The sequence below is a fragment of the Lutzomyia longipalpis genome, chromosome 1 (genome assembly GCF_024334085.1).
Source record: "Lutzomyia longipalpis isolate SR_M1_2022 chromosome 1, ASM2433408v1".
NCBI lineage: Eukaryota > Metazoa > Arthropoda > Insecta > Diptera > Psychodidae > Lutzomyia > Lutzomyia longipalpis.
This window is the reverse complement of record NC_074707.1, coordinates 42,122,861-42,148,705: the sequence shown is the minus strand read 5'-3', so window position 1 is coordinate 42,148,705 and position 25,845 is coordinate 42,122,861. Positions and strand designations below refer to the sequence as shown.

The 25,845-nt window shown below is 35.3% G+C and overlaps 1 protein-coding gene across 1 annotated transcript in view; it reads left to right on the top strand.

Moving 5' to 3' along the window:
- Positions 1-5,050: 5,050 nt before the first annotated feature.
- Positions 5,051-25,845, top strand: part of LOC129787443 (dopamine receptor 1) — a 39,172-nt gene continuing 18,377 nt past the window's right edge. Inside the window, exon 1 of the mRNA XM_055823021.1 lies at positions 5,051-5,854. Within this exon, the coding sequence (XP_055678996.1) occupies positions 5,801-5,854 (54 nt within the window). The 5' untranslated portion in view covers positions 5,051-5,800. The remainder of the gene's footprint in view (positions 5,855-25,845) is intronic.

The window sequence follows — 25,845 nt, the reverse complement described above, 5'->3', positions numbered from 1 at the left end:
TAAGCAAAAGCTTTTCATTTATAGAAAATTTATAGAAAAGTGAGAAAGGAGTTGTGTGGGGGATGTAAACGGTGTGTATAGTTGTTAAACTTTCAAACTTAACAGTGCATACATTTGTTGAATGTGAAAAGCTCTGACACGATTGAGTAGAGAATCCCAACCCACAAAGCCCCTACATGTTCAACCCCATATTACAATAGAATGTAGAATTGATTTGACTAAAAGCTCTCCCAGCGTGATGTGGATTGAAGTTTTGGTTTTTACTCCGTTATTTATCGTTGAGAGAGTTAAATGGAAATTCTACTCAAATTGGTTATTGATCATCGTCCCTTTTACCATGGAATGACAATGAATGGGAAAGCTATTTGAGATGCACTACTCAATTTATTAGAGCGTATTTTTGATCATAAAAAGCTCTCAAAAGTTCTTTTACATTTCACATTGTATTATCCAATTTAAACGCAAAAATTCATGGTGTTAGAGGAAGAAAATAAAGATAGACAAGTTCAAATCGGAAAAAGAGGTGCAACGAGGCAGAAAAAAAAATATAAAACTTGCATAAAAGGATGTACAAAAATATTTGCAAACATTTTCTGGACGTGACAAGTGTATTTCTCACAAAATCTATTTAACACTCTAAATGGAATGCAAATGATGGCTATTGCAGAGCTGAAATGGACAGCTGAATAAACACGGCATGGTGTATTTGTATAACTATTTTCCTCATTCCAATTTATTTTCCACGGTGGAAACTTGAATAGGGATTATCCTGGCCTTTCATTCAAAAGATTCTCCATACACACACACACTTTCCCCATAAGGAGACGCTGGTGCTTTCAAAAGGACACAAATTGCAATTATCTGGTAAATGTAAGTTCATGTTCTAGATTTTCCTTTTCCGTATGTCCCATGGAAAATAGATTTATTAGATTTCCTTTTATTGCATTTCTCGGTCTCTTTTAGTATATTTTGCACTTGAATATTTTATTGAGGGTCAAATGTGGTAGAAGAAATTGAATTGATCGTTATACTAAAAGCAATTGGTCATTTTATGCATTACTTAAAGCCTTTTGTTGTGTTACAATGCAAAAAAGGTAAATTTGGAGAAAAGCTTACGAATGTAACTAAATGTGTACAGGAAAATGCGGATGGGAAGTTATTAAAAAAAAAACATAAATTAAGGAAAAAAGTTTTCCATTATTCAATCATTTATATGCATTCTCTACAGCACTTTAGTTAGGGCGTACCGCATTTGGCACGTTGAAGATGGTTTGGGGAGATGGCTAGAGAGAGATATGTGAAAAAAGAGAGAAAAATCCATTATATGCACGCCACTAGCACCCATTCAATATTCCAAGCCATCATCACCACCCTCAAAAATGCATTTATTAAAGTACTTTACATATTGGCATTCATGAGTTTATACAACCGCGTTGTTCTATCGTGATTTTTCACGTGTCTTTCACTTCATCATTTTAGCTGTGATTCTTTCGAAGAAAAGAATAGCACAGCTTCTGTGTACTTTTACTATATGTACTGCAAAATTAGTTGGAAAATTTGTAATACTTCAAGCGATTGACGGTGCTAAATGAGGGATTAACTAGAACATGAGGTGTAACAAAAGTCTTATATTTATGGTAATGAAGAAATTGCAGCGTGAGTCTGCTTTCTTATTCATATTCAGTTCACTCATCATATGAAGTCTTCACTTTAATGCAATAAATCATCCATCAAGTTATATACCTCCCTGAAGTGCAATGAAGATTTTGCCCTGTGATTGTATCTTGAGAAATTGAGATGAAAATGAATTACTTCTGTGTAATTTCTCATGCTATTGTAGCTAAAGGATTAATATTGTCTATTTTTGGGAAAAATAACTGACAAATTGCTTTTCCTTAAAGGACTACAAGACACTACAGTACAAATATCTTACAATGCAATGCATTTAATTAGATTATTATAGCCACAGACAGACTTCAATATAGCCACAAACATCTTAGTCATGTGTAGTTCTAATTTTAGGACTAACCAAATGGCAATACATAATCAAAAACTATGTAGCCTGATGTACTTGAATGTAATACATAATGTACATGTCATATGATATATGCATATTATAAAGATTAAACCAATAATGTTGAAATGTTTCTGCAACTGGCACAAGGTGAAACCACTTTGTGGTCAATTACCTTGATATCCATTAATTAGCCTAAAACTACACTCGTAAACGCAAATTCTGTGGCAATACCTCAAAAGGGATGTGTATTGGCCATCCCTCCAGCTCTTTCATGTGTCGCTACATAGTTGTGTTTAGAGGGTATATAATACACGCATAACAAAGATACGCAGGCAATTACTGAAATTGTTCCCCGCCAGCTGGATAATCAAAAAGGTTTAGCTATTCTGCCCACAAATTGTGTTCAATACAAGAAGAACCGGGCATAGAAATTTCCATTGAAATTAACTGCCTTTGATGCTTGGTTAAGGGCTTTACTAAATTCATAACATTAGCAATTCATACATTCCACACACCACAGTAGATACACAAGTCGCATAAAATCAATAAGTTAAACTCGGAATAATTTAAATTTAATAACTTAAGAAGAAATTTAATGTTTAACTGGGAACATTCCATTCCTACCCAGTTGATTGATCGATCAAGACAAATAAAGCCAACCAAGCTGCATAGCCTTAGGGAATTGGAATATTGCGCGAACCTCTCTCGCTAGTAAGTCATAATGTCGCGCGGTTTTCGGCGTGAAATTTTATGATTAAATTCCGTGTGGAGAGCATAAACTCATGTCCAGAAGAAACTAATTAAGTTCTGTTGTTTTCTCTATTAGAATTTGAAAGTCCGACCTTCGATTAAATAAATAATTGAATATTGCTTAAGGTGCTGAGTCTTCAAGTTGAGACTTAAATCTTCATGTCTTTGTGAGATACAATATGTTCTGAATATTTAAATTTTCATTGAGATTTTCTAATCTCTGAAACTTCAAGTTCTAGTAATACTCCATTTATTAAAATGAGCTTCCATGAAACATCTTAAATCTAAACATCTTAAACTTAATATGAAAATTCGAACCTATTTTCTTCCTCTTTTAAAAATTGGCTTTTTAAAAATTCACAAAAGTTTTATCCTGAATGAAAAACTTTTAAAGATACTCGATGTTTACTTTCTCAATACTAGGTAAGAACGTAATTTATCCAATCTTTAAAAGTTTTTTTTAATAAATCGTTTTACTATTAGTTGGTATACTACCACAATCGTGGCATACCAAGTATTGTAATCATCGGAAAAACCGACCACCTCAGATCGGGCTCAAACTTGGTATGAGCACGTTTTAGACATCCCACATTACGAAAATGGTGGTGGAAAATTTTTGATCCGGCCGGCCTGCCGGCCGGTCGCCCAAACTTTGCCTTATAACTCCAAAACGGTGAGAGATAGAAACTTCCGGTTTGAAGTTTTATATAGAAATGTGGGTGTAAAATTTCATTTTTTCGCATTTTTAAAATCCAATATGGCCGCCATCCGCCATTTTGAAATACCGTCAAACAGTTCCCTTAGAGCTAGAGGTCTGAAATTTTAGTATGTTGTAGAGCTCAGTGAGATGTTTTCATCAACAATTCATACTTGAAAATCGGTCAAGCGGTTTAGCAAATATGGCGACCTAAAGCAAAAAGTGTTTTTTCGACATAACTCGAGAACGGCTTGACCGATTTTGACCATCTTGGTATCAAATGAAAGGTTTAAAGAAGCCCTACAACTATCTGGAACATTTCAAGTTCCAAAAATGGCCGCAAGAAATGCTAAAATCAAAAACAAAAATTGTCTAACTTTAAGGGGCAATATCTCCGAACATCTGTTATAGATTTCCTTTAAATTTTGATATGTTGTGGCCTGACTCAATATCTGTCACCAGTCCGAAAATGAAGAAATTCTATGTCGCCGTTTAGAAGATATCGCAGTTTGAAAAATTCTTGAATTTGAAAAGTTCTAAGAGCCATATCTCTTGAACGGCTTGTCCGATTTTGCTCAATTTGGTATCAAATTAAAGGTTTTGCAAAACTCTACAACTTTCTGGAACATCAGAAACCTCTAGAACTATTCCTTTAGGACGAAAAGTGCAAAAAACTCTTTTTGTCGAACAAAAATCCGCCATTTTTGTTCTGGAGGTGACCTTGAAATGTATCGAAATATATGTCAGATTATAGCTTATTTCAATACCTTTCCATAACTAGTCAAGAAATTTCTGTAGGTCTTATAGAACTTGAGATATGAGCATTTTTATCTTTCATATTGATGAATTTCATAAAAAAAAATCAACTTTGCCTACTAATTCTGCTCACAAATTAAATTACAACGCATAGACTGACCCATCCGCGTTGTGGTATACCAACTCTAATAACTGGACGCGTTATGATTGACTTTCTTTACGTTTTCAGATTATTAAAAGAATTCAAAATTTAAATTTTTTGTGATAATTTTCCACTTAATTTCCTCCTCTAAATAGTTAGATTCATAGGACCGTCCAGTTGTTCAAACTAGCAGAAACAATCCAATAGAAACACTGAATTTCCACAAATCTCCCACATTTTGGGTATGTTTTCAGAGTGCTAAAATAGGCACGAATGCTCCTTTATGTCAGGTATTTTCGCGTAATTGGACAAAATTAATGAGGATGGTTGTTTGGACTTTAGGACTGCTTTGCAAATAATTTCAAATGGTCTGTTATTCTACGTGCAACATTCTGATTGCATTAACCTAATGAACGTTTAATCAGATTTCCGATATATGTACATATGTATGTATCTAAAGTTAGTAAGATACCTACATGTTTAGTCAAAAAAATCAAACATTGAGCTTTTACTTTGTCATTCCGTTTCTATCAGTGTCAGGTGGGGAATATTATTTGGAGGGTTAAAAATTTCCCCATGCTGAACGTTTACGACGTTTACCAGCTTGGGGGATGAATTGAGAGCTATATGTATGGGTGTCCATGCGAAAGCTCACCAGTCGGTGTGGTATGAACATTTCCCAACCGTTAGTGTGTGATGAACTTTTGAACGTTCAAGTTCAGTTGTATAAAAGCTCAAGGAGTTGAAGGAGTGAAGGCAATTCTTTGAAGAGAAACCCTCAATAATTGTTGTTGGTTGTGACAAAAGAAATTACTTGCAATTTATTATAATTTTCACGTAACCTCAATTGCAAGCATAATAGCAACATTTTGCACGGAAATGCAAGAGGTGGTGGTGAGCAGCAAATGTGGAGAGTTAATTTACTCTGTGAAGTAAATGAGAAATTTATGGTAATTCACGCGGGTGAATAGAACCAAAGCGAGGTTCTTTTTTTCTCACCCTCGCTCATCGGTAAAAAGGGAACAAAGAATTAATTGGTGCTATGTGTTCATGAAAAATCCTACTAATATACCCAACTAACAAAGTGAAAAAGTTTTTGAACCAACAAGAGCAAAAAAAATTCTTTTAGGGCATTAAAAGCAAATGCACAGGTGAAGTGATTAATAAAAGTTTCCTTTTTTTTTAAAGTTAATATTAGGAAAGAGAATTTTTTGTAATTGAAAGAATCAGAGTGGAAAGATTCCTTCGTATACATACATATATATAATGTGATGTGAGTGAGGGATATGTTTAATGAAATAATCCCGGGAAGAAATGGTACAAAAATTCTCTGTGGATCATCATTGGAGTGTCTGCAAATTGTATGGCAAGTGTGCGAATCTGATTGTAATGTATAAATCAGCTCTCAGGACGCACTAAACAGGATTACTTTATCACCATGGATATCGACGTAGACATTAAGCTTCTTACAACGGGATATTTGGATAGCACGGTACGATATATATGCCATTTATTTGTCTTTTACCCTCCCCCCACATACGCTGTGTATTCCCCCAAGACAGACCAAAAGGAATTCCTTACGCATCCTACACGAAGGGTTAAAGTGCTCCAAGAATAAAAAAACAGATGGAGAAATAAAACCGAAAGAAAAACATCCCGAAGAAAGGGTACACTTTACCGAAAAGAAGCTCTGGAATGTGGAGCTTTTTCTTATGGTGTGTGGTGTGTGTGTGTGCTTTGGCAAATGGGGAGAAAATCAACAAGTTATTACGGCAATTTTATTCAAGTATTTTTCCACCAAAAACCCACCACCCATTTCAAATTCCCACAAGATTACATTTTACTTTTTGATGTTATCCCTCCTCCCCTTGAAATAAAAAAATCCCCGAATGCCAGAATTAAAAATCCATTTTGTGCTGTATAATTGATTGAAATTCCATATCTTCAAAAATGATTTTTCAATGAGATTATGCTGTGTCAAAAAGACCACCATTTATGAGTGAGAATTTTTAATAAACTGGATTTTTTAAGTTAAATTCCATGTAATATTTAATTGTTTGCAACATGCAGAGCGCGATGGGTTTTTTTTTAGTACCAACTTTTATTAATCCAATTAAAACCTCACCACGTTGTCGTATGAAACAATTAAAATTCCACATTTACTATATAACTACATATTCTATGTGTAGTTAATCGGAAATCCCATAAATAAATTTACTTTGATGAGCCGTACTATGCCCGTCACAGTCCGTTTTTACCCACTTTTGCCCTAAAAGTGTCGAATTATTAAATTAGTGCGAGTTGCAAATTAGTCCAGAATCTCAGCTTTCTGAACTTTCATCATGGAAAATTTAATGTTATGCTGCCCTCAGGAGTATCTCACCCTAATCACTTTTCCCGCACTCTGACGTACTCCACCATGCAGTATGTGTGTGAAGCTGGGTGTTGGTTAAAAGTTTCTAACTTAACTTTTTAACCATTTGCTTTTATTCTCACCACCACTGACTGCAGCTCGATATATCTTCATCAGGGATACAGGGTGGGCTTATTGACTATTGAATTTCCCGAAATGGGATGAGATAAAATTAAGCGTTTAGTAATTCAAGAGGACTAATTGAATGCCACGAGCTAAAAATGTTTCCCCACACACTAAAACATCATGGATAAATTCATCAATATTCTGAACATTATGCTTACATTATGTTCTTTCCTACCTGCCATACATATATTATCAGAATAAATTGCCAAAATTAGCTAAGCAACATTGAAAATTTTGAGAAATATTCAGATTGAAAAAAAGTGAATAATCTCCACAGAAATATTAAATAATAATTCTTAACTTAACCATTTTTTTCATCAAATGTGAAAGAGAAAGGGATTTCTGTTTGAAGATTAAATTGTTTCAACAAGAAAAGTGAGAATCGGAATTCATTTGCCTTTCATGAGGATTATGTATGTAACGTGGTGAGCAAACACCAGCTTCCAGTTGAGTGAGCTCATTTATAATCTGTTATCTATTACGATAAGAAAGTGCTTTTCTGTTTGTTAGTTCTACGGTGAAATAGTTTACTTTACCTCAGCGCATTGTGAATTTAAATGCAACGTTTATTGTTTCTCCTCTCTGGTTAAATCTTTGAATGATTTATAAGATTTGAAATGAAATTGAACGTGTTTAAAATTGTGCTTTCGTTGCTCTTTAAATCCCTCATTTAAATCCTTTAAATTCCAATAAAGGTGCACGGAAAAATTATTTTAAATTTTCTTCCTTTATGTTGAAAATTATAGGCTGTTGCTATTTATTCAGTTCAAAAGAAAAACAACATTTTTGACACTAAATAAACCTCCGAACGTGTGGAAACCTCAATCAGCTAATCAATAATCAATATAATTACCTCTTAAGTAATTTGTCCAATACCCAAAACAGGTATAAACACCTCACTGTATATAGTTCGTCATACATAGGTAGTGTGAGAGATGAAAATTTAAGATACACAAGTAGACAGCTCCACCCTTTGGTAAACAGGATAAACGTAGAAAGCACCCCTAAATCGTCGTAGTCAATTATTCCCTAAAATCAATCCAATAGACTGGGGTGATTACAGCTTGATGGGGGGTGGGGAATAGGGTGGAAGGGGGACGAAGAGTTGGCAGGAAATTGCGGGTAGATTTAATTAAAGTCCACGTTCGATTTCAAACAATGTGAGCTTAATTTCGATTCAATCGAGGGGAGCATCAAGAAAATTGCCATACCTATATGTCACATGTATGGGTGGAGGGGAGGGGGGTGAATGTGTGATGGATGTTCCCCCAAAAACTGCTGCCAATGCCATTGAACGGCATGGAAGTGTATTTTGACGCAGGATGCAATTAATTATGAAAGCTTTTCTTCCTCCGTGTTGAATCTCATTAGCGGGATGGAATGTATTATATGGTGGCATGAAAGGGTTTTTAGTGGGGGGGGGAGGGGGTTTAATAAACCATTCTTCTCTAACCAAAAATGTAGTAGATGGATGCAACCCCCGACCCCATGTGTGCGCTGTCTTCATTAGCACACGATACATTTTGAGAAATTTCCCACGAGTTCAGCACGGGGTACCGGCGAATTGCAAGTAAAGCACCACAGTGAGATAATTATGTGTTTTAAAGTATACAGGGTGCTACAATTGAATTTTTTATAACACCCCACATTGCCACATCCCCGCAGAGTTGGGGTGTTTTTGTGTGTCATGGGGAATGCACTTTCCGAATGACCGTACACAGAGCGCGGGAGCTTTAGTCAGGGAGTAGTGTGTTGTTATTTAAATTTATGTCACTCACATACACGCTGCTCAAACATCAACCCCTAAACAATATATATACAACACTGCATTCTCACCCTCAGCTTTATCATATATCTAACTGGGAAAACGAAATTTTACTCCATATTCCATGTACGATATTTTGCTGTTTCTGGCGGTTTACAAATTTCCCATTTGTGGCTTCAACTCACTTGATGGGCCGATATATAGCACACACCATAAAATGGACATTTGATGGATCAAAATGAAATGATGTATTTCTGTTGGAAGCGATATAGATAGAAGGTGGAAAAAAGAGCCCAGATAGATTGGTTGAGTGGAGATAAAAATCTACGAGCATTTAGCAACTTGATGCATGTGAAGCTCTAATTAAAATTCATGATTTGTTTGCTGCCGTATAGCCATTCTGCAATTGTCGGAATTTACGGGCGACATGATTAGATTGATGATTGGTTTAACAGACCACAATTTACATCACTCATAAACAACAAAAAAGTCGAGATTTTTCGCTCTCAATGGCGCAATTTGTAAATCATGTGCGTCGTTAAATTTTTGTGGAAACCAATTCTATGATTAAGTGCTGCAATTCGCTCGTTTTTATTATTTTCAAATTAAATTTTGATACGAAAATTTGAATGATTTCTCTTCCTCAATTCACATGGTACAAATTCTCTTTGGATTGTAGTTGAGTATTCTTTTAAATTGCTTGTTTTTCTTGAAATCGATTAAATCTACATACAAGGTGAAATTGGATTTGTTTACTTGTTTATTTCTTACCTTTCTATTTGACCTATAAAAAATCAGAGGGAATCAAAGTGCAATTCACTACTGTTTGAAGTCTTTTCAGCCGGGGGTAAATAATATATATGTGCAATCAAACAAAAAAAAATACCGGAAAATGAGTCAATCAGTCAAAACCGTCAAAAGTTACACACATTGGAATTTTCAGTTTATTATTTGGTTTGACTTGCATTGAAGAATGATCCCCAGACACGTTTGGATTATTTTCACTGACATGCCATATAGTGAAAATTCACTGAAAATGTGTTCATTTCTCTAATATCTATTCAATTAAAATGCAAACAAAAACTGACGGCAAAACAAATACATAATGTATGTATATAACAATTTGCCAGAGGCTCATATATGTATATAGGCATTACCTATATATTTTAGAGTTAAAAAATGAGACAAATATACCAAAAAAAAATTTTAACCCAGTGTGGTGTAGAATATAAAATACCGAAATTAATTTATCCCCCTTGAAAAATCTACAATATTGCCCGTTTTTTGCCAAATGTACTTTTCACACCTTTTACAGCCCCTGGAGCTTTTTCCTCATGTCCTTTTTCCGACAAATATCGATGTTTTTCCCGTAAAATAAAATCCCCTTCTGGTTGAACCCTCGTTTATTTTCCCTCTTTTTAAAATTCAATTACCAAAACATACACTTCGGAATGAATTTCTCAAATCAAATCAATCCCCAACTACAGAGTACTTCTCTTTATGCACACCGTATAGCGAAACTTTTACTCACTGAAAGTTTTATTCTTGCAAAAAATACTCAAGAAAAAAACTCTCTCAATTTAATTTTTAATTTTTTCTCCAGTATTTAACAAAAATTTAAGGTGAAGTAGTTGGTGGAGGAGGAAATTAATCGATAAAAATGACTCAAATTGAAAAAAAGCACAATTTCCGAGAAGGTTTTTTCTTCTCACCTACAATCCACCACTCATTTTCCAATCTCTTTTCACCACGTTTCATCGAGCTTTTTCAATTGAGTTTTTTTTTCATCTGTCAACACACCTCACAGTATACTGAAAACTTTCACAGAGACATTTATTTCTATTGGAAATGTTTTCTTTTGTCTCCTTATACATCTATCATTTAAAAGCACCGATATAATGGGAGCAATTTTAATATTTTCCACGAGACGAAAGTATTACATTTCATTGAGAATATTATGTTTTTGCAATAAATGGGAATCCACAATGGAATTTTTGATATCTTTTACCAGGGAATATTGGTATGGAAAAGCATACCTGAAATTCATTAAAAAGTTCCAACAAAAGTTCAACGCAATATCAGAGAGGGAACATAATGAGATTCAATTATTCCTTTAAGACGGAAGTCATCTTCAATTTCCAATAGACATTGATGTTTTCAAACCGCAGAATTTTTAAACATCTCTTTTATTTTTGTCAATGTTGTAGAGGGTAAACAACTAGTTAATAATTGTACTAGAATTTTAAAAAAAATCTTTGGGTCCTGAATCAAATTATTAGGTTTCCTGATTTCCTGAAATTGATAAATATGTTACCAGAGATTAAAAGCTGTGTTTGCAAAATTAAAAAGCTTTCCTGTTTTTTTCACAATTCAAACAATAGATTTTTCTCATAAAACAATATTGTAAACAACAATTTCCCAGAAGGAACTTATTATCCCCTCCCGAATATATACTCTCCTGTTTTATTTTTTTATTGCCAAGGATTCTCAATCTACCACAAAGAATCTCATCTTATTTTTCCATCTCTGAACATTTGACCGCACCAAAGCGACCAATATGTGAGGGAATGTTCACAAGAAAGGTGAAAGTAATGAAGAAGGGAGAGAAGGAGAAAATGAATTCCTTGGCGAAATTGCGGAAATTGATCAATGAGCCGGGCCCCATACAGAATTAGTTGAATGAGTCGGTAGAGGTGGAAAAAGTGTCTGTAGGAAAAGCTGATGATTTTCCCATAAAATTCATTCACAAGCATCGAGCAACATTAATTACATTATATTTAGAACCTTTCATTTCCCATCACCCACCTCTCGTTCAACTCCATGAGACTCCCTCACTTCCGCAGTCAGGCGTGGTGAGGTAATTTTTTTTTCAGGGCATATGAAAGAGAGATCTACCCTCACTGTATCGCTTCTATATGGACAACCACGTGTAGAACATAAACTACGATAAATGTTGCCTACCGCCCCCCACTTCTCTCGGGTTCAAACTATATTTTCGCCATTTCATTCGAAATCAATTTATGTACTACCCCCATCAGTCTGTGAGCTTTCATCAAACGATGGTGGTGTTAAATTACCTATAATACAAACTGCTTGATTAGTGTAAAAAAATACAACTAATGAGGTTTCCATTTAATGTTTATACACACACCATCATGAGATGGAAAAGTTACGAAGGCAAGGATGAAAGCAATGAAAGGTCTTTTGATTAGAATTCTGAACCACAGTGGATTTATATTATAAATCGAAAGCTAACATGGAATCTTCATTAGCTCAAAACCATTTGTTTCACTTAACCTGCTTGACTTCTTCTCCCCTTTAACAGTGTTACATACATTCATATACAGCTGTGAACGCCACAAGGGATATAGATTTCAATTTTCAGCCAAACTTAAGCACTTAAGTATGTGATATTAATGGAATTCCTCCTGGAATTTTGAACTTTCGATTATGTGGAAAATTCATAGGTATCTATCCTTTCAATTTAGTGTTTACGAATTGAATTGAAAGCTCTAATTGAGAGCTTTTGTTGAAAATTAGAAATTACTTGCATACATACATATGTATATACATTCCTAGAATAGATAATAACAATTTATCCTATTTTCTATCTAACCAGACACCTTGTTATAATTAGTTTTCTTTTAAGAAATCTCAGCGCGAAAGCTTTCAATGTTGTTTTGTGTTTGAGCCACGATTGCAATAAAAAAGAAACATCAACGGAAAATCCAATACAATTCCTGACAACAAAACGAATAAAATGTGATCCAAAATCTCGTTCTTGACCGCTTTATGCTGTCCCAAATGCGAGAAGTCCTCGAATTGCAATCTCATTCCAAAGCCCCATAAGCACACAATTCCAATTTAATTCCCATCGTATTTCCTTTTAATTACCTACGCCCAGACGAAAGTAAAATGCGATTCCATTCCTTACGCGTAATTAAATCGGCATTAATGTGTCTGGGTAGGTGACGAAAGAGTGTGTTTCTTGCGCGAGGAGGTGGCGCTAAGTCACTCTCAGTGGGTGGGGTTGGGATGCCAATCATACTCGTGGTGGTGTTTCATCTAAAAAGCAATTGTTTTGCCGTATTTCGAAAAGTAAACCCCATGAAACGTATACGTGGGTGAATACAGCCCTTCTGCCGGTTTTGCCGTGTGCTTCCGTGCTACCCAACTTCCTTTTTGTGTGGGGAGTTATTAAGAAAAGGTGCCGATGGCGCAATTATTGCCATAACACAGTGTTCCTCCAAAGCAATTAAAAGTCCGTAAATATATGAAATGGTATGATAGAACCATGCGGGTGAATTCAGAAGGTTAAGGGCCATCGTAAAAGGGATCGCATAAAAGGAGGGGAACCAATGTCACGCTATGTATGTGTGTGTGTACTTTTAATTAGAATCTATGTCAAATTTTGTATTGATTTCGATACACATCAAACCATTCTCCTCACTTTGACACCTTCTCAAGCCATCAACGGCTCTCACTCCCGCCCCATGCACAGATCAATTATAATTTTATGCGCAAGCTTTTTCGATGCTCGTTCAGCTATTATGTTGTTTATATCCCAACCCAATTGCTGCGAGGGTTCTTCCAAGAGACTACACGAGTAATTGCTTTTGTATTTTCATCCATCAGCACCAGCATGTAAATTTCCCTCCCGTTCGGCCGCCCTTGTAGGGAGGGTAATAAACTCGAAAATATTTTTTGACAACACTTCAATAATCACTCTTTTAGGACGCACTTCATGCAAATTGACAGGATTTGTCTTCGACGTCCCACTTTTTTCTCTTTCGCAAATCCGACCAAGAACAACTTCAGGAATGTTAAATAAGCGCAAAAAAGTCCCACGAGACTTTAAGCAAGAATGTGTTTGTGGGAAAATTATATACCTACATAATAATGTTTAAAAGAGACATTTCTGAGAAATCCAACTGGCAAACAGAAAAAATTTCTCATAATTCCATAGAGAGGTTTTATAAATGAAAAAAAAGAATATATCGTTAAATTATCTTATAGTTGGGAGAGTAAAGAAAAAATGCTTTTAAAAGACTTTCGATTCACTGAACTATAAAGTTTGCTAGCTTTTGAGTTTTCCTTAAATGTAATTTCACGGTGTAACAGCTTTTGCGTTGCATTTTTCTTCGGTTTTCTCAGAGATAAATTTAATACAGTCGTGCTCTCGTAGTCGGACCGCTTTCAATAGGACCGCTCGGTGGTAGGACGGCCTAAAAGCGGGGAAATTTGCCTTCGCAGTGGGACAATTGGTACCTTGTCTCCGCAATAGGACGAAGGGGAAGGTGAAGTTTTCACCTCCGTAATTAAAATTCACCACTGATTCTAGAAACTTCCAACACATCTTCAACAAAAAAAACATTATTTTTCCCTTTAATTCACTAATTAGGCCTTTTTAAACTTATCTATTAAATGTTTCTTTTAAAATAGTTACGAAAGAAGCAATTTTCGACGAATTTATTGAAAAAAAAAACGAACTATTTCAATGAATATTTATTTGGTATTTCATATAAAGGCGTATGTGAAATAGTTGGTATTCCACATAAGAAAAACATCTTCAAATGAAGAAATCTCTTCAAAAAAAAATTAAACTCGAACTTTATTCAGGGACTTTTTAAACATTCCTCATTGTAAAATATAGTGGAAAAACTTTTTCCAACAGCTAAATAATAGCCAAACAGATAAACATAACCTCATTTTTTAAAAATTTAGTGTGCAAAAAAAGTCAAAATTACCGGATAAACTGCAATGAATGGTGCCCGGCGGGTTACCAATTATACTATTAAATAATATTCTAGTCGAAAATTTGCATAATTCACATTTTTTTGACATAAGAAAAATTGAGTTTTTTTTCAATTTTAGTATTTTACGGCCGCGAACCTCATATCCATAGGGGCAAAAAATTGAGGTTATGTTCGGAGAAACCTTTTTTCTCGCGTAAAATATGGCTGCGTAATTCGGCTGTAGATTTACGAAAAGGAAATTTTCAGTCAAGCAAAACATAACCTCAAAATAAATTAATTTTTTTCCAACCGATAATTCCTTCAATTCCGAGTTATTTTTACAACAATTTAAGTAAGGTTATGTTAGCAGGTATATTTTACAACCTATTTGGTGTTATACGCTAAAAAATATACCTAATTTAGCTGAAATTTTTTTAGGTTATGATGAAGCGAGAGAAGCCAAAAATGTCAAAAGATGTGCCTGTCTTGTCAAAAAAAAATGCATCAAGAAGCTCCTAAGATTCTTTAGAAACTTCCTGATACCAAGATTTCAATGATGAACAATTTTCAGCAAACCCTTTGCAGTTACGGGAAGGACCCATTTTTTGTGAAAAATAAAATTGGAAGTGTGAGAATTTTGGCTAGGAAAATAATTAACAGGGTGAAGGGCATCCCTCTGGGGGGTTTTCATAGCATTTCATCCCATAAATCGCACAGTTTTTGCACATGAAAATTTACTTTGAGGTTATGTTTGGGGGGAGAGGGAATTTTCCTCACATTAAACGTGAGTGAGTATAATTTTGCGGCCTGAGAAAATCTTCCACTTAACATAACCTCAATGCACATTTTGTGACAAAAAACCGAATTATGCAAATTTTCACCAGGAAAAAGAAATAAGAGCAATTCATTTTTCCCATAATTCTCACTTATTTGCACAAAAAAAAACAATGTTTGAGGTTATGTTAGCGCAAAAAATACTCCGCTAAGTGTCAAAAAATACGCTTCTCGTGAAGACGTCAACCAAAATCCGCCTCCGTCTGTTCAAAGCCATAGGATAAAAAATAACGATTTTTAATGTCCCTTATAATCTGGCAATTTCCACTCTTTCCTTCTCGCGGGATAAGACTTATTAAGTGGACAAACGAAATGTTAAAAAAAAATGATGACAAAAAAATCTTTTTTTTTTCAAATTCTTGAAAAAAATGTCCATATTGCGACAATCTCCCCTACACAAAACAAAATTATGGAATTGCCAGAATTGGACCAGTCTCCCCTAAAAAAACAGCTGACAAAAATTTCACCACTTCACCTCAACTCGCCGCAACTTCATTCTCTTCTCGTACTTTTTCATAAATTTTCTTCATCATCATAAAAAAGAAGAAAAAATCTGTTTTAATTAGTTAATTCGGTCTCAAAACATAGTCTAAGTGTTATTGTGATATGGTGAAGTGTATTTGTGTAAGAGAAATTAATCAGGTTAGTCAGTTCAGTGGAAAAAAACAACGTGAAAGACGGACCGTCCTACCACGAAGCAAGAAGCCCAGTTTTCTTTTCCATTTTCCTGACTCATTTTCCTCTGGGTTGCATTTTCTTTGCCATTTCATGAAGCTTGGAGGCTATCTGAAGATGCCTGTCCAAAAATTTTCCTCAAAAATATTCCTGTAAGCTCAGATTTCGTGGTAGGACGGATTTGCTAGAACCGGGTTGGTCCGACTGCACATTCATGACTGTATTTATTTTTTTATGCGTCAACTTTATTTTACTTTATTACATGGTAATTTAAATTGTAAGTAAGCAAGAAATTAATAAGAAGCCCCTTTGTTTCATCAAACGTATTTAATTTTGCTAAATATTGACCAAGGGCTACGATGGAGACGCCTGGTAATTGCAGTAATTCCATTTGATGAAAACTTTGTCAAATTAATATTAATGAAGATATCTCGTTCTTATTTCTTGTTTAACTTTAATTAAAACAGGTGTTATGGGGGCGTCTGGTTGTTCTATTCATCTTACACCCACACTTTACCTTAAAATTTAAACAGAAAGGATTTTATTTTAAGATAACGACTCCTTGAATAAAAAAAATTTTTTTTATTCAAATATTGTCTTTGTATGAAAAACAAAGTAATTGGCAGTTCGATATTCTATATGAGATTTCTATTTATAAAGAACACCTACATCTCCTCCTTACTATTTTTCACCATAAGTTATTCTCACCATTATGCTCAACAACTATACATAAAATATTAAAACGCGAGGTAAACGCAATAAAGGAATAAATTCTCTGTGCCAACACACATTCAATAAATTACAAAGCAAAGAAGTTGCGTGAATGAATTCCAAGAAGATACCAACATAGTGGATATATGTTGAGAAATTTTCTGTTGAATTTCACGGGGAAAAAGGCACCTCTTCCATCATTTTTGCATGTTCTCTGCCATTTGTACGCTTCTATATGGAAAAATTCATTAGATTCTTGGAGGCTCGCTGTTGCCGTCATTGAATTTCCTTCGTCCTCCTTCATAACACATCAAGGGATTCCTTGTGGTAATTTATTGCATTCCACCATCGCAAAATATATATTTTTCTTCTCATAACAGTTTATTCAAATTTATACCTTTTTAGTTATAAACATCGTTATTTTGTGTAAGAAAAAAAACTCAAATTTCAAAATGAAACTATGATAAATTTTCTTTTTAGCTGAATGCACATTCCTTGGTATATCTTCTTGCTTTTTTATGTTGAAATGAACATACGTTTCTTGGTAATGTTGGCGTGCATTAAGGCAGAGAAGCATCCGTACTATATGGGAAAACATAAGTTATGATATGAGGGAATAGAGGATGGTTATTGAGGGAACTTTGTGCGTGATGTTTCAGAAGGAAATAAAGTTTGAATACATCCCTACAACTACATGTTATTCTGACAAAGTTAAACATTGAATATTTCCTCTTTAATTTCCCTAAAATATTTCTTTAAAGACTAAATAATGCAGAGATGTTTAATAAATTAAAATCAAATTAAAATATCAAGACACTCCCTATCCTCATTGACAATCCCCTTGTGGCACACACGAGGTGAATCAGAACACACGTCTGTACATACTTTATCAAGAAATTCTTCATGAGCTTAATGGCTTTCTCTACATTACCTCCACGCCGGCAACACATTAAGTATTAAAGGAATGACAATTTCCATCTTGTTATATAAAGAAGAAAATTCCTCTCCATCTAACAATGAGAAAGCAATGAAATATTGGGAAATTAATTTTAAAAGTTAAACACTCGCAAACAAAATCAACAGGCTCTCATGCCAACGCAAGAAAATTGCAAGGAGTTTTGCCATTGAGGCGACGCCGCGATGTATTTCATTCACTTTGTAGTGGCGGAATTACCGCCTTTGCCGGCATTTTGTGTTTGCCAACGCAAGCACATGAGATTGCTGACAAAGCTCAAACTTTGTACCTCATTTGATTTAATGAAGCACCTCTCACTGCAGAAAAGGAAGCTTTTCTCTCGTCTTCTAAATTACAGCCTCGGGAATGGGTGGAAGAAATTGTGTACGTTGGAGATAAAACATACTTAGTGGATTTTGGTGGATGAGGAATGTGTGCGAGGGTGGGAAGAAAGTGTTGCTTTGTGTGAGAAAGTAAATGAAGGAGGTACATCATTGATTGACGCTGGAAGTTGTGTGCTTAAGCTTCCTGGTAAACTTCTCCTTCATTCTTTCGTAAAATGGTGCATCAACCGAGAGGACGAAATATTCACTAAATCCGTCACTCCCTCGGGCTCCATTTCCTCACACCCGCACATGGGTGGTGTGAGGTAAGAGACACAAAGAGGTGGAAAATAGCACATAAACTTCCAAACTAAAAGGGAAAAGTTTTCATCATTTTAACTACGCACTGAGAGAGAAGTAAATTGAGCATCGTAATTTATACGATATCGCACACCTTGAATTACTTTTCCTATCCTTTGGGAGATACTTTTAGGGGTGGGACTAAAACTGCCGGTATGGTTCCCTTTTTGCGTAACATCCCTCCATACGGACTATCTTTCAGCTGTTGAGGAATAAAACAAACCTCATGGGTGAATTAAAGCTGGTGTAATAAACTTTCTTCAGCGATTTTATTTTCAGCGAATCACTTAAGTCAAGAGGTTTTGTTTTATTAAAATATTTACATTTTACGAAAAGAATTCTCTGAATGTGGTACATTTTTTTTTTTACTTCGAAAGCCCGTGTAAGCTTTTTTTTCTTGTGCTTTCACGAAAAAAATAAATTATGTATGGATGTAGCACCACTTTTACCTCCTGAGAGAAATGAAAAATCATTTGCAAGCTTGAATTATGAAAGAAATGGTGAAATTCCTTGACACCACAAGAGAGATTTATACCGACGCGGAAAATAAATTCTCGTGCCCATTGCTGGAGGAGCTTGAGCAACATACGAGGAATTTATTACATATTTCTATTTGTTTATGTTCAGAAAAAAATGTTTTAGATAAATTTTAACTTTCTTCGCTTTTCATACTTCAAAAGTAGAGCTTTCCATGGAAAATATTTTTATGTATACCTCCGAAACACTTTAAATTAATTCCCACATCTTTGTGTTTTCTTCTCATCTGTATTTTCCTCCCCATAATCTCACTTTGGTCCATAATGCGGAGAGTGAGAAGATGTCATGCAGACGCAAATTTATCACAAACACCAGACAATATTGTAAACTTTTAGATAGGAATAAATATTTTTCTTTCCAACCATGGAGAGTTTCCAAGATTTTCTTGTCTTTTTGTCCCCAATCTCACAAGTGTGTGTGAGACTCCAGATGGAAATCCGACCTTTTAAGAGCTTTCAAGCTTTCAAGAGGTTCAATAGGCCCATTAGAAAACATGGGTGGTACATTAAAGTTTTTCCCTAAAAAAATTTTCATTTAAACATCTTGAATAAATAAGTTTAAGTCTGGACGGCGATGTGGAAAAGCATTTTGAAGTGTGGAAAAGCTCTATTAAATTCCCACACGAAAACATATAGAAATCTGATGGTGTAAAAAGTAAGGGTGTGAAGAATTTAAGGCAATAAAATCCATGAGACACATTCCACCAGGGAAGCCTTAAGAGATTTCCACATATCGGATGAAGAGGCTCTGACATGGGTAAAAAAAAATCTTATTTTTTTTCATATTTTTGTACCATCCGGATTTGAAAAGCAACATCTCCATGAGACATGTAGCAAAAGATGGCAATTTTTCCCCCTTAAATTCCACAACATATTTTTTTTTATACGAAGAAGCGCTAGAGAAATCTCTGAAGCCTCCCCAGCACACCTTCAGCAGCCACCACGCGGTCCGTGGCGGTCATGGGTGGCCCCTGTGGCGCCACCAGACAGCCACCACACGGTCAGGTGACATACAAATGGGGAATAAATCGTGACCGGTCACTGTGACGTCCCCTCTGTGGATGGCTCGTGGCTACGGCGCAAGCATCCAAAAAAATTTCCCACAAAAATATCCCAAAAATATTCTTTCAAAATATATTTCTACAACATACATAGAGGGCATGGCGATGGTATATTCCCTCATGAAATATACAATAATATGTCAAAGAATTATCATAACTTTGTAATCAGATTTTCGGGGTATCAACCATTCAGAAATAAATGCGATATCCACTTTACGTCTTGAAATTTAATGAATAATCTCAAAATGCGGGTCCTTAATGCAATTTTATTAATTAAATGATTTAAAATTGACGATTTTCAGGGTAAAATAATAAAATTGCAAAATATTGATCAAAACCTAAACTAAACCCTTTTAGAAGGGTCCTGACATTGTTTTATGCCAATAAATGTCCAGGATTATAAAGAAAATAAGATTATTTGTAATGATATTTTTCCACGTGCTTCATATGGGCTAAATAGGGAACCATTGCAAACATTATTCTCGTAGGTTTACGTAAAATAGATAGCTATTGCAAAGACTAAAAACTGAAAATACGCTGTTTTCGAGACTTTAAATAATATGAATTTTCTGCAAACAAAATGAATTCATATATTTTACTGTGCGTCTGGAAAGTTTAAGAGTTTTTTTGCAAAACATTTGGGTATTTCCAATATTAACATATGCATTGATGCCCAAGTGCTGCTCGAATTGCTACCTGGAGCATAATCTTTTAGTTTTCCCTACTAAGCCTTTCGGCAGTACAATACCATAAAACCAATTTATTACCTGCAATTGTCTCAACTAAAGGAAAATACTTACAGTAATATTTGTGTTAAAATTTTTACCTATATTCATACCTAAGATTAAGATTGAAAATTACGTTTAACCTGTTATTTAGTAGGTGCGGTAAAATATATTTTTTTCTCTCTTGAACGTACTTAAATATCGATTGAGTGGTTTTTATTTTAAAGATAATTTATTTTCTGATTAAAAAATGAATAACTATGATTTTTGGTTTGAACGATCACAAAAAATATAATTAGTAATTAGTGAGAGCATTGATAAAATGGAATTAAAAACGCGAAAAATTTAATAAAGTATCTTCGGATAATTTTTAATTATTTAAATTAATGTAAAAGCATATTTTTATTCAAAAATATAAAAATATTTTTTTTCTAATATTTTTATTTTAAACTCATTTGGCAATGATCTCCCGGAGAATCATTACTCTTGTGAGTGAGAAGCATCGCTGTGACGTCATGCACTTCTTAGGATCGCTGTGGCCGTGTGGTGACCGCGTAGTGGCCGTCCACGTGGTTCGCGCACCGCTTGCGGATATATATTTGTTTCACTTTTCTATCCTTGTCTCCCTAATGCGTTTTGGGTCTGTCACCAAGTAATCTACGCTAATGTGTATGAAGAGTATAGGAATATGACGTTTACGTGCTTCTCTTTCACACAGAAATATCTCAACATAACTAGCGCCGCGGTGGTGGCTCAAAAAATTATTTTGGGAAATTTCCCAAAGTAGGAGCCACAGGGCGGCCACGAACCAAAAAAAAGGGGACCCCCTGTGACTATACATTTGTGGCTGATTAAAAAAAAATTTTTTTCTTTATATTTTAGATAAAATGATATTTATCAGTTGTTATCAACATACTAAAGATGCCCAGATATTTTATTTTCAAGAAAAAGCTAAAAAACTGCTAATATTCCACATAAATTGTAAACGTCTCGTCCCCGCTGTGGCTGCTCTGGGACCCTCTCGTGGCCGTTTTTACAAAAATGTTTAATTCTCTTAAAATTCTATACTTTTCCGATTGATATCGATTTTTAAGTAATCTCTATTTGAAATTATAAAGTTTCTGTTACATTAAATTGGTGTTAAATACGTGAAATACGATTTTCAAGATTCATTGAATTCTGCATGGTCACAATTTGCAACCATTCGTGGGTCCCCTGTGGCCGCCAATTTCGGTCACGGCAAAAACTGAAAGAGCCACGAATTGGGACTGTCTGGTGGCGCTACTGTGGATCCCCGTAGCAGCCACAGGAGCCACAGCCACAAGAGGCTAGCTGGGTCATGAGTTTATCATTCAATATTGTATTTTCATTTTATCAAATAAATATTATTTCTTGGGCAATTTAGACGTGCGGCAGCACAGCGTGTGTTTTCACAATAATGAACATCTCAACATAAATCTTCCAAAGCAATAAAAATTTGAAGATGAGAGACATGTCTTATTTACACTCTCCTCCAGAGACGGAAAGTAAATGGGGGCAGAGGTTTAATATGAGGGCAAAAGCTCTCTGCCTGTACGCAGTAAAAAAAACACCCCCTAATCCAAGACCCCAATATTGCTCCATATCTGCGACAGCTCTAAATCGTAGAATTACGAAAATGAAGCAATTCGTCCGAAAACCTCAATTGCAAAGGAGCACAGGTGTATTTATGTTAATTCAAGGTATTGTGGTGAGACAGAAAAAAGGGTAACAGTGCAGAAGGATAAAATTCAGCATGTTCTAGCAAATAACTCTCTAACTCATTCACTTCACCTCTCATCTGTGGTATAAGGTTTCAAGCAGCAACGAAAAAAAACTAAATAACAAGGAAAAGCCTCAAGTCACAAGCACCCTCTTTGGCTTTTTTGCATGAAGAGCTCTCTCACGCGGGCAAATGGAACAGGAAGGGATTGCGTGTGGTTTCAATTTGTGGTTTCACTGGTAGCTTAAGACTTCAGCATAAAACGGTACAGGGTGGTAATCACAGAGAGAGAAACTTTACGCGTTTGCTACTTGAAGCAAAATTACCAGAGGTGGCTGCAGAGGAGTCCCTTAAAATTAGCAACACTTAAAAGCGGAGATTAGAGAAATTTTATACGTGCTGAAAGCTCCATTGAGTGTTCTTCATTGGATATTTTAATTAACGATTAAAGTTTGATGTATATAAATTAATTTCTTTATCATGCTACCTTCTCATTGTCCCCATCTCATGATTTCAACGATTTTGTAACAAAAATTAAATTTTATATTTAAAAAAAATTCCAACAAAATTAAATCCTTGACATAATATTCTAGTGCTGTGTAGCAAAAGCTTTTCATATTTGCATGCCATGAACAAATTATAATTACAAAGAAATGAAAATTACGCAAAGATGAGGTACACATAGACGTAATTTAGATTAAACATACCAATTACAGCCCTGTGTGTGTTGGCTTGTGGTTTTCAAGCACCTCCTCATGTTCAAATTGTGTTTTGGTGAGAATAGAGAAATATCCTGAATGTAGCAATAAATTTATGAATGTTCCTCTTCAGCACACATCCACTTCTTTAACATACAGCACCGCGTCCAAACCCCTTAACACTCCAGATATTATGTTAATACACCCCTTACACCTTTTCAAAAAGCAGACCATGCTAGAGGAGCTAGACGAGAGGAAATTGTGTGATTGTGCTGTGGAATAAATTTACATAAATTCATCCTTTTCCACCTATATATATGTATGTGGTACTTTTGGAATCTCTTTGACAATTCTGTCATTTAGGTTTCTTAGTTTTGCTACGTAGGTAAGAAGTTTTTGCCCCTTCACAATGTCTGTTCATAATTAAATCAGTCTCATTTAGTATTTTGGGGATAAATTTAAATTCTTTTATTGCGGTTGTTTAATTTACTTAAGCTAAATGTTAGGGAAAGGTATGTATGTGGTTGGGGTAAAGGTGCGTTATATATGTTTGCAGAGACATACCCTCTACTATGGTCATGCCAAGACCACTATTAAATACACAAGGCAAGAGACATTAATAATACTATCGAAGTGAATACCTATTTGAGTCTTTTGCTTATTCTCTAGCCTCTCCCCGGATAAAGGGGCTACTGATTATCTTCTCTGTATGATCAAATAACAAAATACCACAGAAGGGGTAAGCTATTTTGACATCCTGCAAGTTGCAATTCAAAATAACCTCTAGGGTTAAAATTTCAACTCAATGTTAAGGAGGGGGAAATTAATGTTTATTTTGAGGCACAAGCAAATGGGGATAAATTGTAAAAGGAAATGTTTATTAGAAAATCCTTCAACCCAAGAAATTTCTTACCCCTGAAGCTATATATCGAGTGATTTGATTCTTGTTCCTTAACTTTGCTTAAGAGCTCCAACATTGGCACTTTGGGGATGTTTCCCTCAATGGTTTGTTCGTTGTATTTGATTACAGGGGTCGGTTGGACAATCACAAACTACGTGCGGTTGTACGCCAAGATCACACCGCATATGGCTTTCCCATGGGGCCCCATGGTATTGGCCAATTCCACCCCACCCCTCAGCTAGGTGACGATGATGGTCCCCGCACGTAGAAGTAGCTAACAAGTAGATAAATCAATAAATGGGGGAAAAGGTGTCCATTATATCCACCCACCTATTATTTTTCCTTCTTCCACTCCATTCACCCCCGCAATTGAACCCAACCCTGATCACTTTTATTCACCACAGAGTGAGGGCGAGAGGATTAATACCAACAATGGACAACATGCCAGAGTTATTTGCCTGAGAGAGCACACTGAAAGCCTCTAAGAGTGATACATAGTTGGTAACTTCGAGTAGAAGAGAGTGTTTGATGGAATCGAAATTCATAATTAAATTCAATTTGCAGTATCTTTTCGGGGAAATACATTGAGATATTTTCTTTACATTTTCTTAACTATTTTTCTTCTGCAGAATTTCTTGAATCATAAGACCAAAAGAATGATTTTATTTAAATTTAATAAAATTCCAACTCTTCCCGAAAATTAATTTAAAACAATTCTAAAAACTCTGAAACATTTATCAACTAATTCAACACCTTTAAATAAACCCAACTCCGTGACTATAGACCATTGGAATTAATACCCCCTCTTTCATTCAATTTTCCGCATTGGAAATTGTGAACAAAACGATTGTTCCGCAGTAAAATGTCTGCATAGGGCGAATAAATGCATATACAGGGAGCAAATTGAATAAATAGCCCTTGGTGGGCGCCCTTCGGGGTATTTATGGGAACAGAAAAAGCCCATAAAGAATGGCAACAATTTCACAGCATATAGAAGCTGAAAAAGGCGAAGAGTTTTCCCAGCCAAGAGAGAGGAAAAAATCCGTTGGAACTTGATTAAAACTTTTGCCCACTCCATCAGAGCTTCTTTTTGCGAACAAAACCATGAATTTATTCGGCCCCAACATCCGCATAGGCCCACAAGGAAAAGGAACAATGTGGGCGGGTGAACCAACTCAAAATTGAGTAAAATTTGCGAATTTTCTCATTAAATGTATGTCATACTTTTCACAAGAAAACTTCATTTCCACTCCTCAATTGGTACGGGAAGCTTTCGGCTCTCCACCATGCCATTTTCAGTCAGTTTCCTGCTGGAAGGGAAAAAGGCTCAAAAATTCTTTCTATGTACTCTAATGGCATTGAGGGAGGGGCAGCGGATGGAAAATTCAAAACTCTTATTAGGAATTGCAATAAATTTTCTCTCAAGAAATATGAGAAAGTTGCCAAGCCGTGTAATTTTCTTCACTCCACACACACAAGATTGGGCATTTTCTTGTGCATGAAGAAAATGTCATTAATATTTTATTCAAATGGGGAAAATGAAAAATTTCTTCAGATGAAAAATTCAATGAAGGAGAAAGATGAGCTTCTGAATGGGAAAAATATTAACCAACAATATTGCAATTTCATTGAATGGATATTTAATGCGGCTGCTTCTCCTCGAGTACGTCTCCTCATCCATTCTTATCATTCACTCATGGAGCTGTTCTTTCACGGGTGGAAATGCATGTGTGGGTGTGTTACCCCCGAGTGCTTAAGAGATTACGAACGTGACTACAAAAATGCTCACGGAATGAGGCATTATTTAAAATCAATTACATTTTCTTCCTTTTTTTTATACACATTTCTTTCCTTTGTGATAAACTCCAACACGGCGGAAATGCTGAGGAGAATTTGTGAGGGAACCAAATGATAATTGTATGCT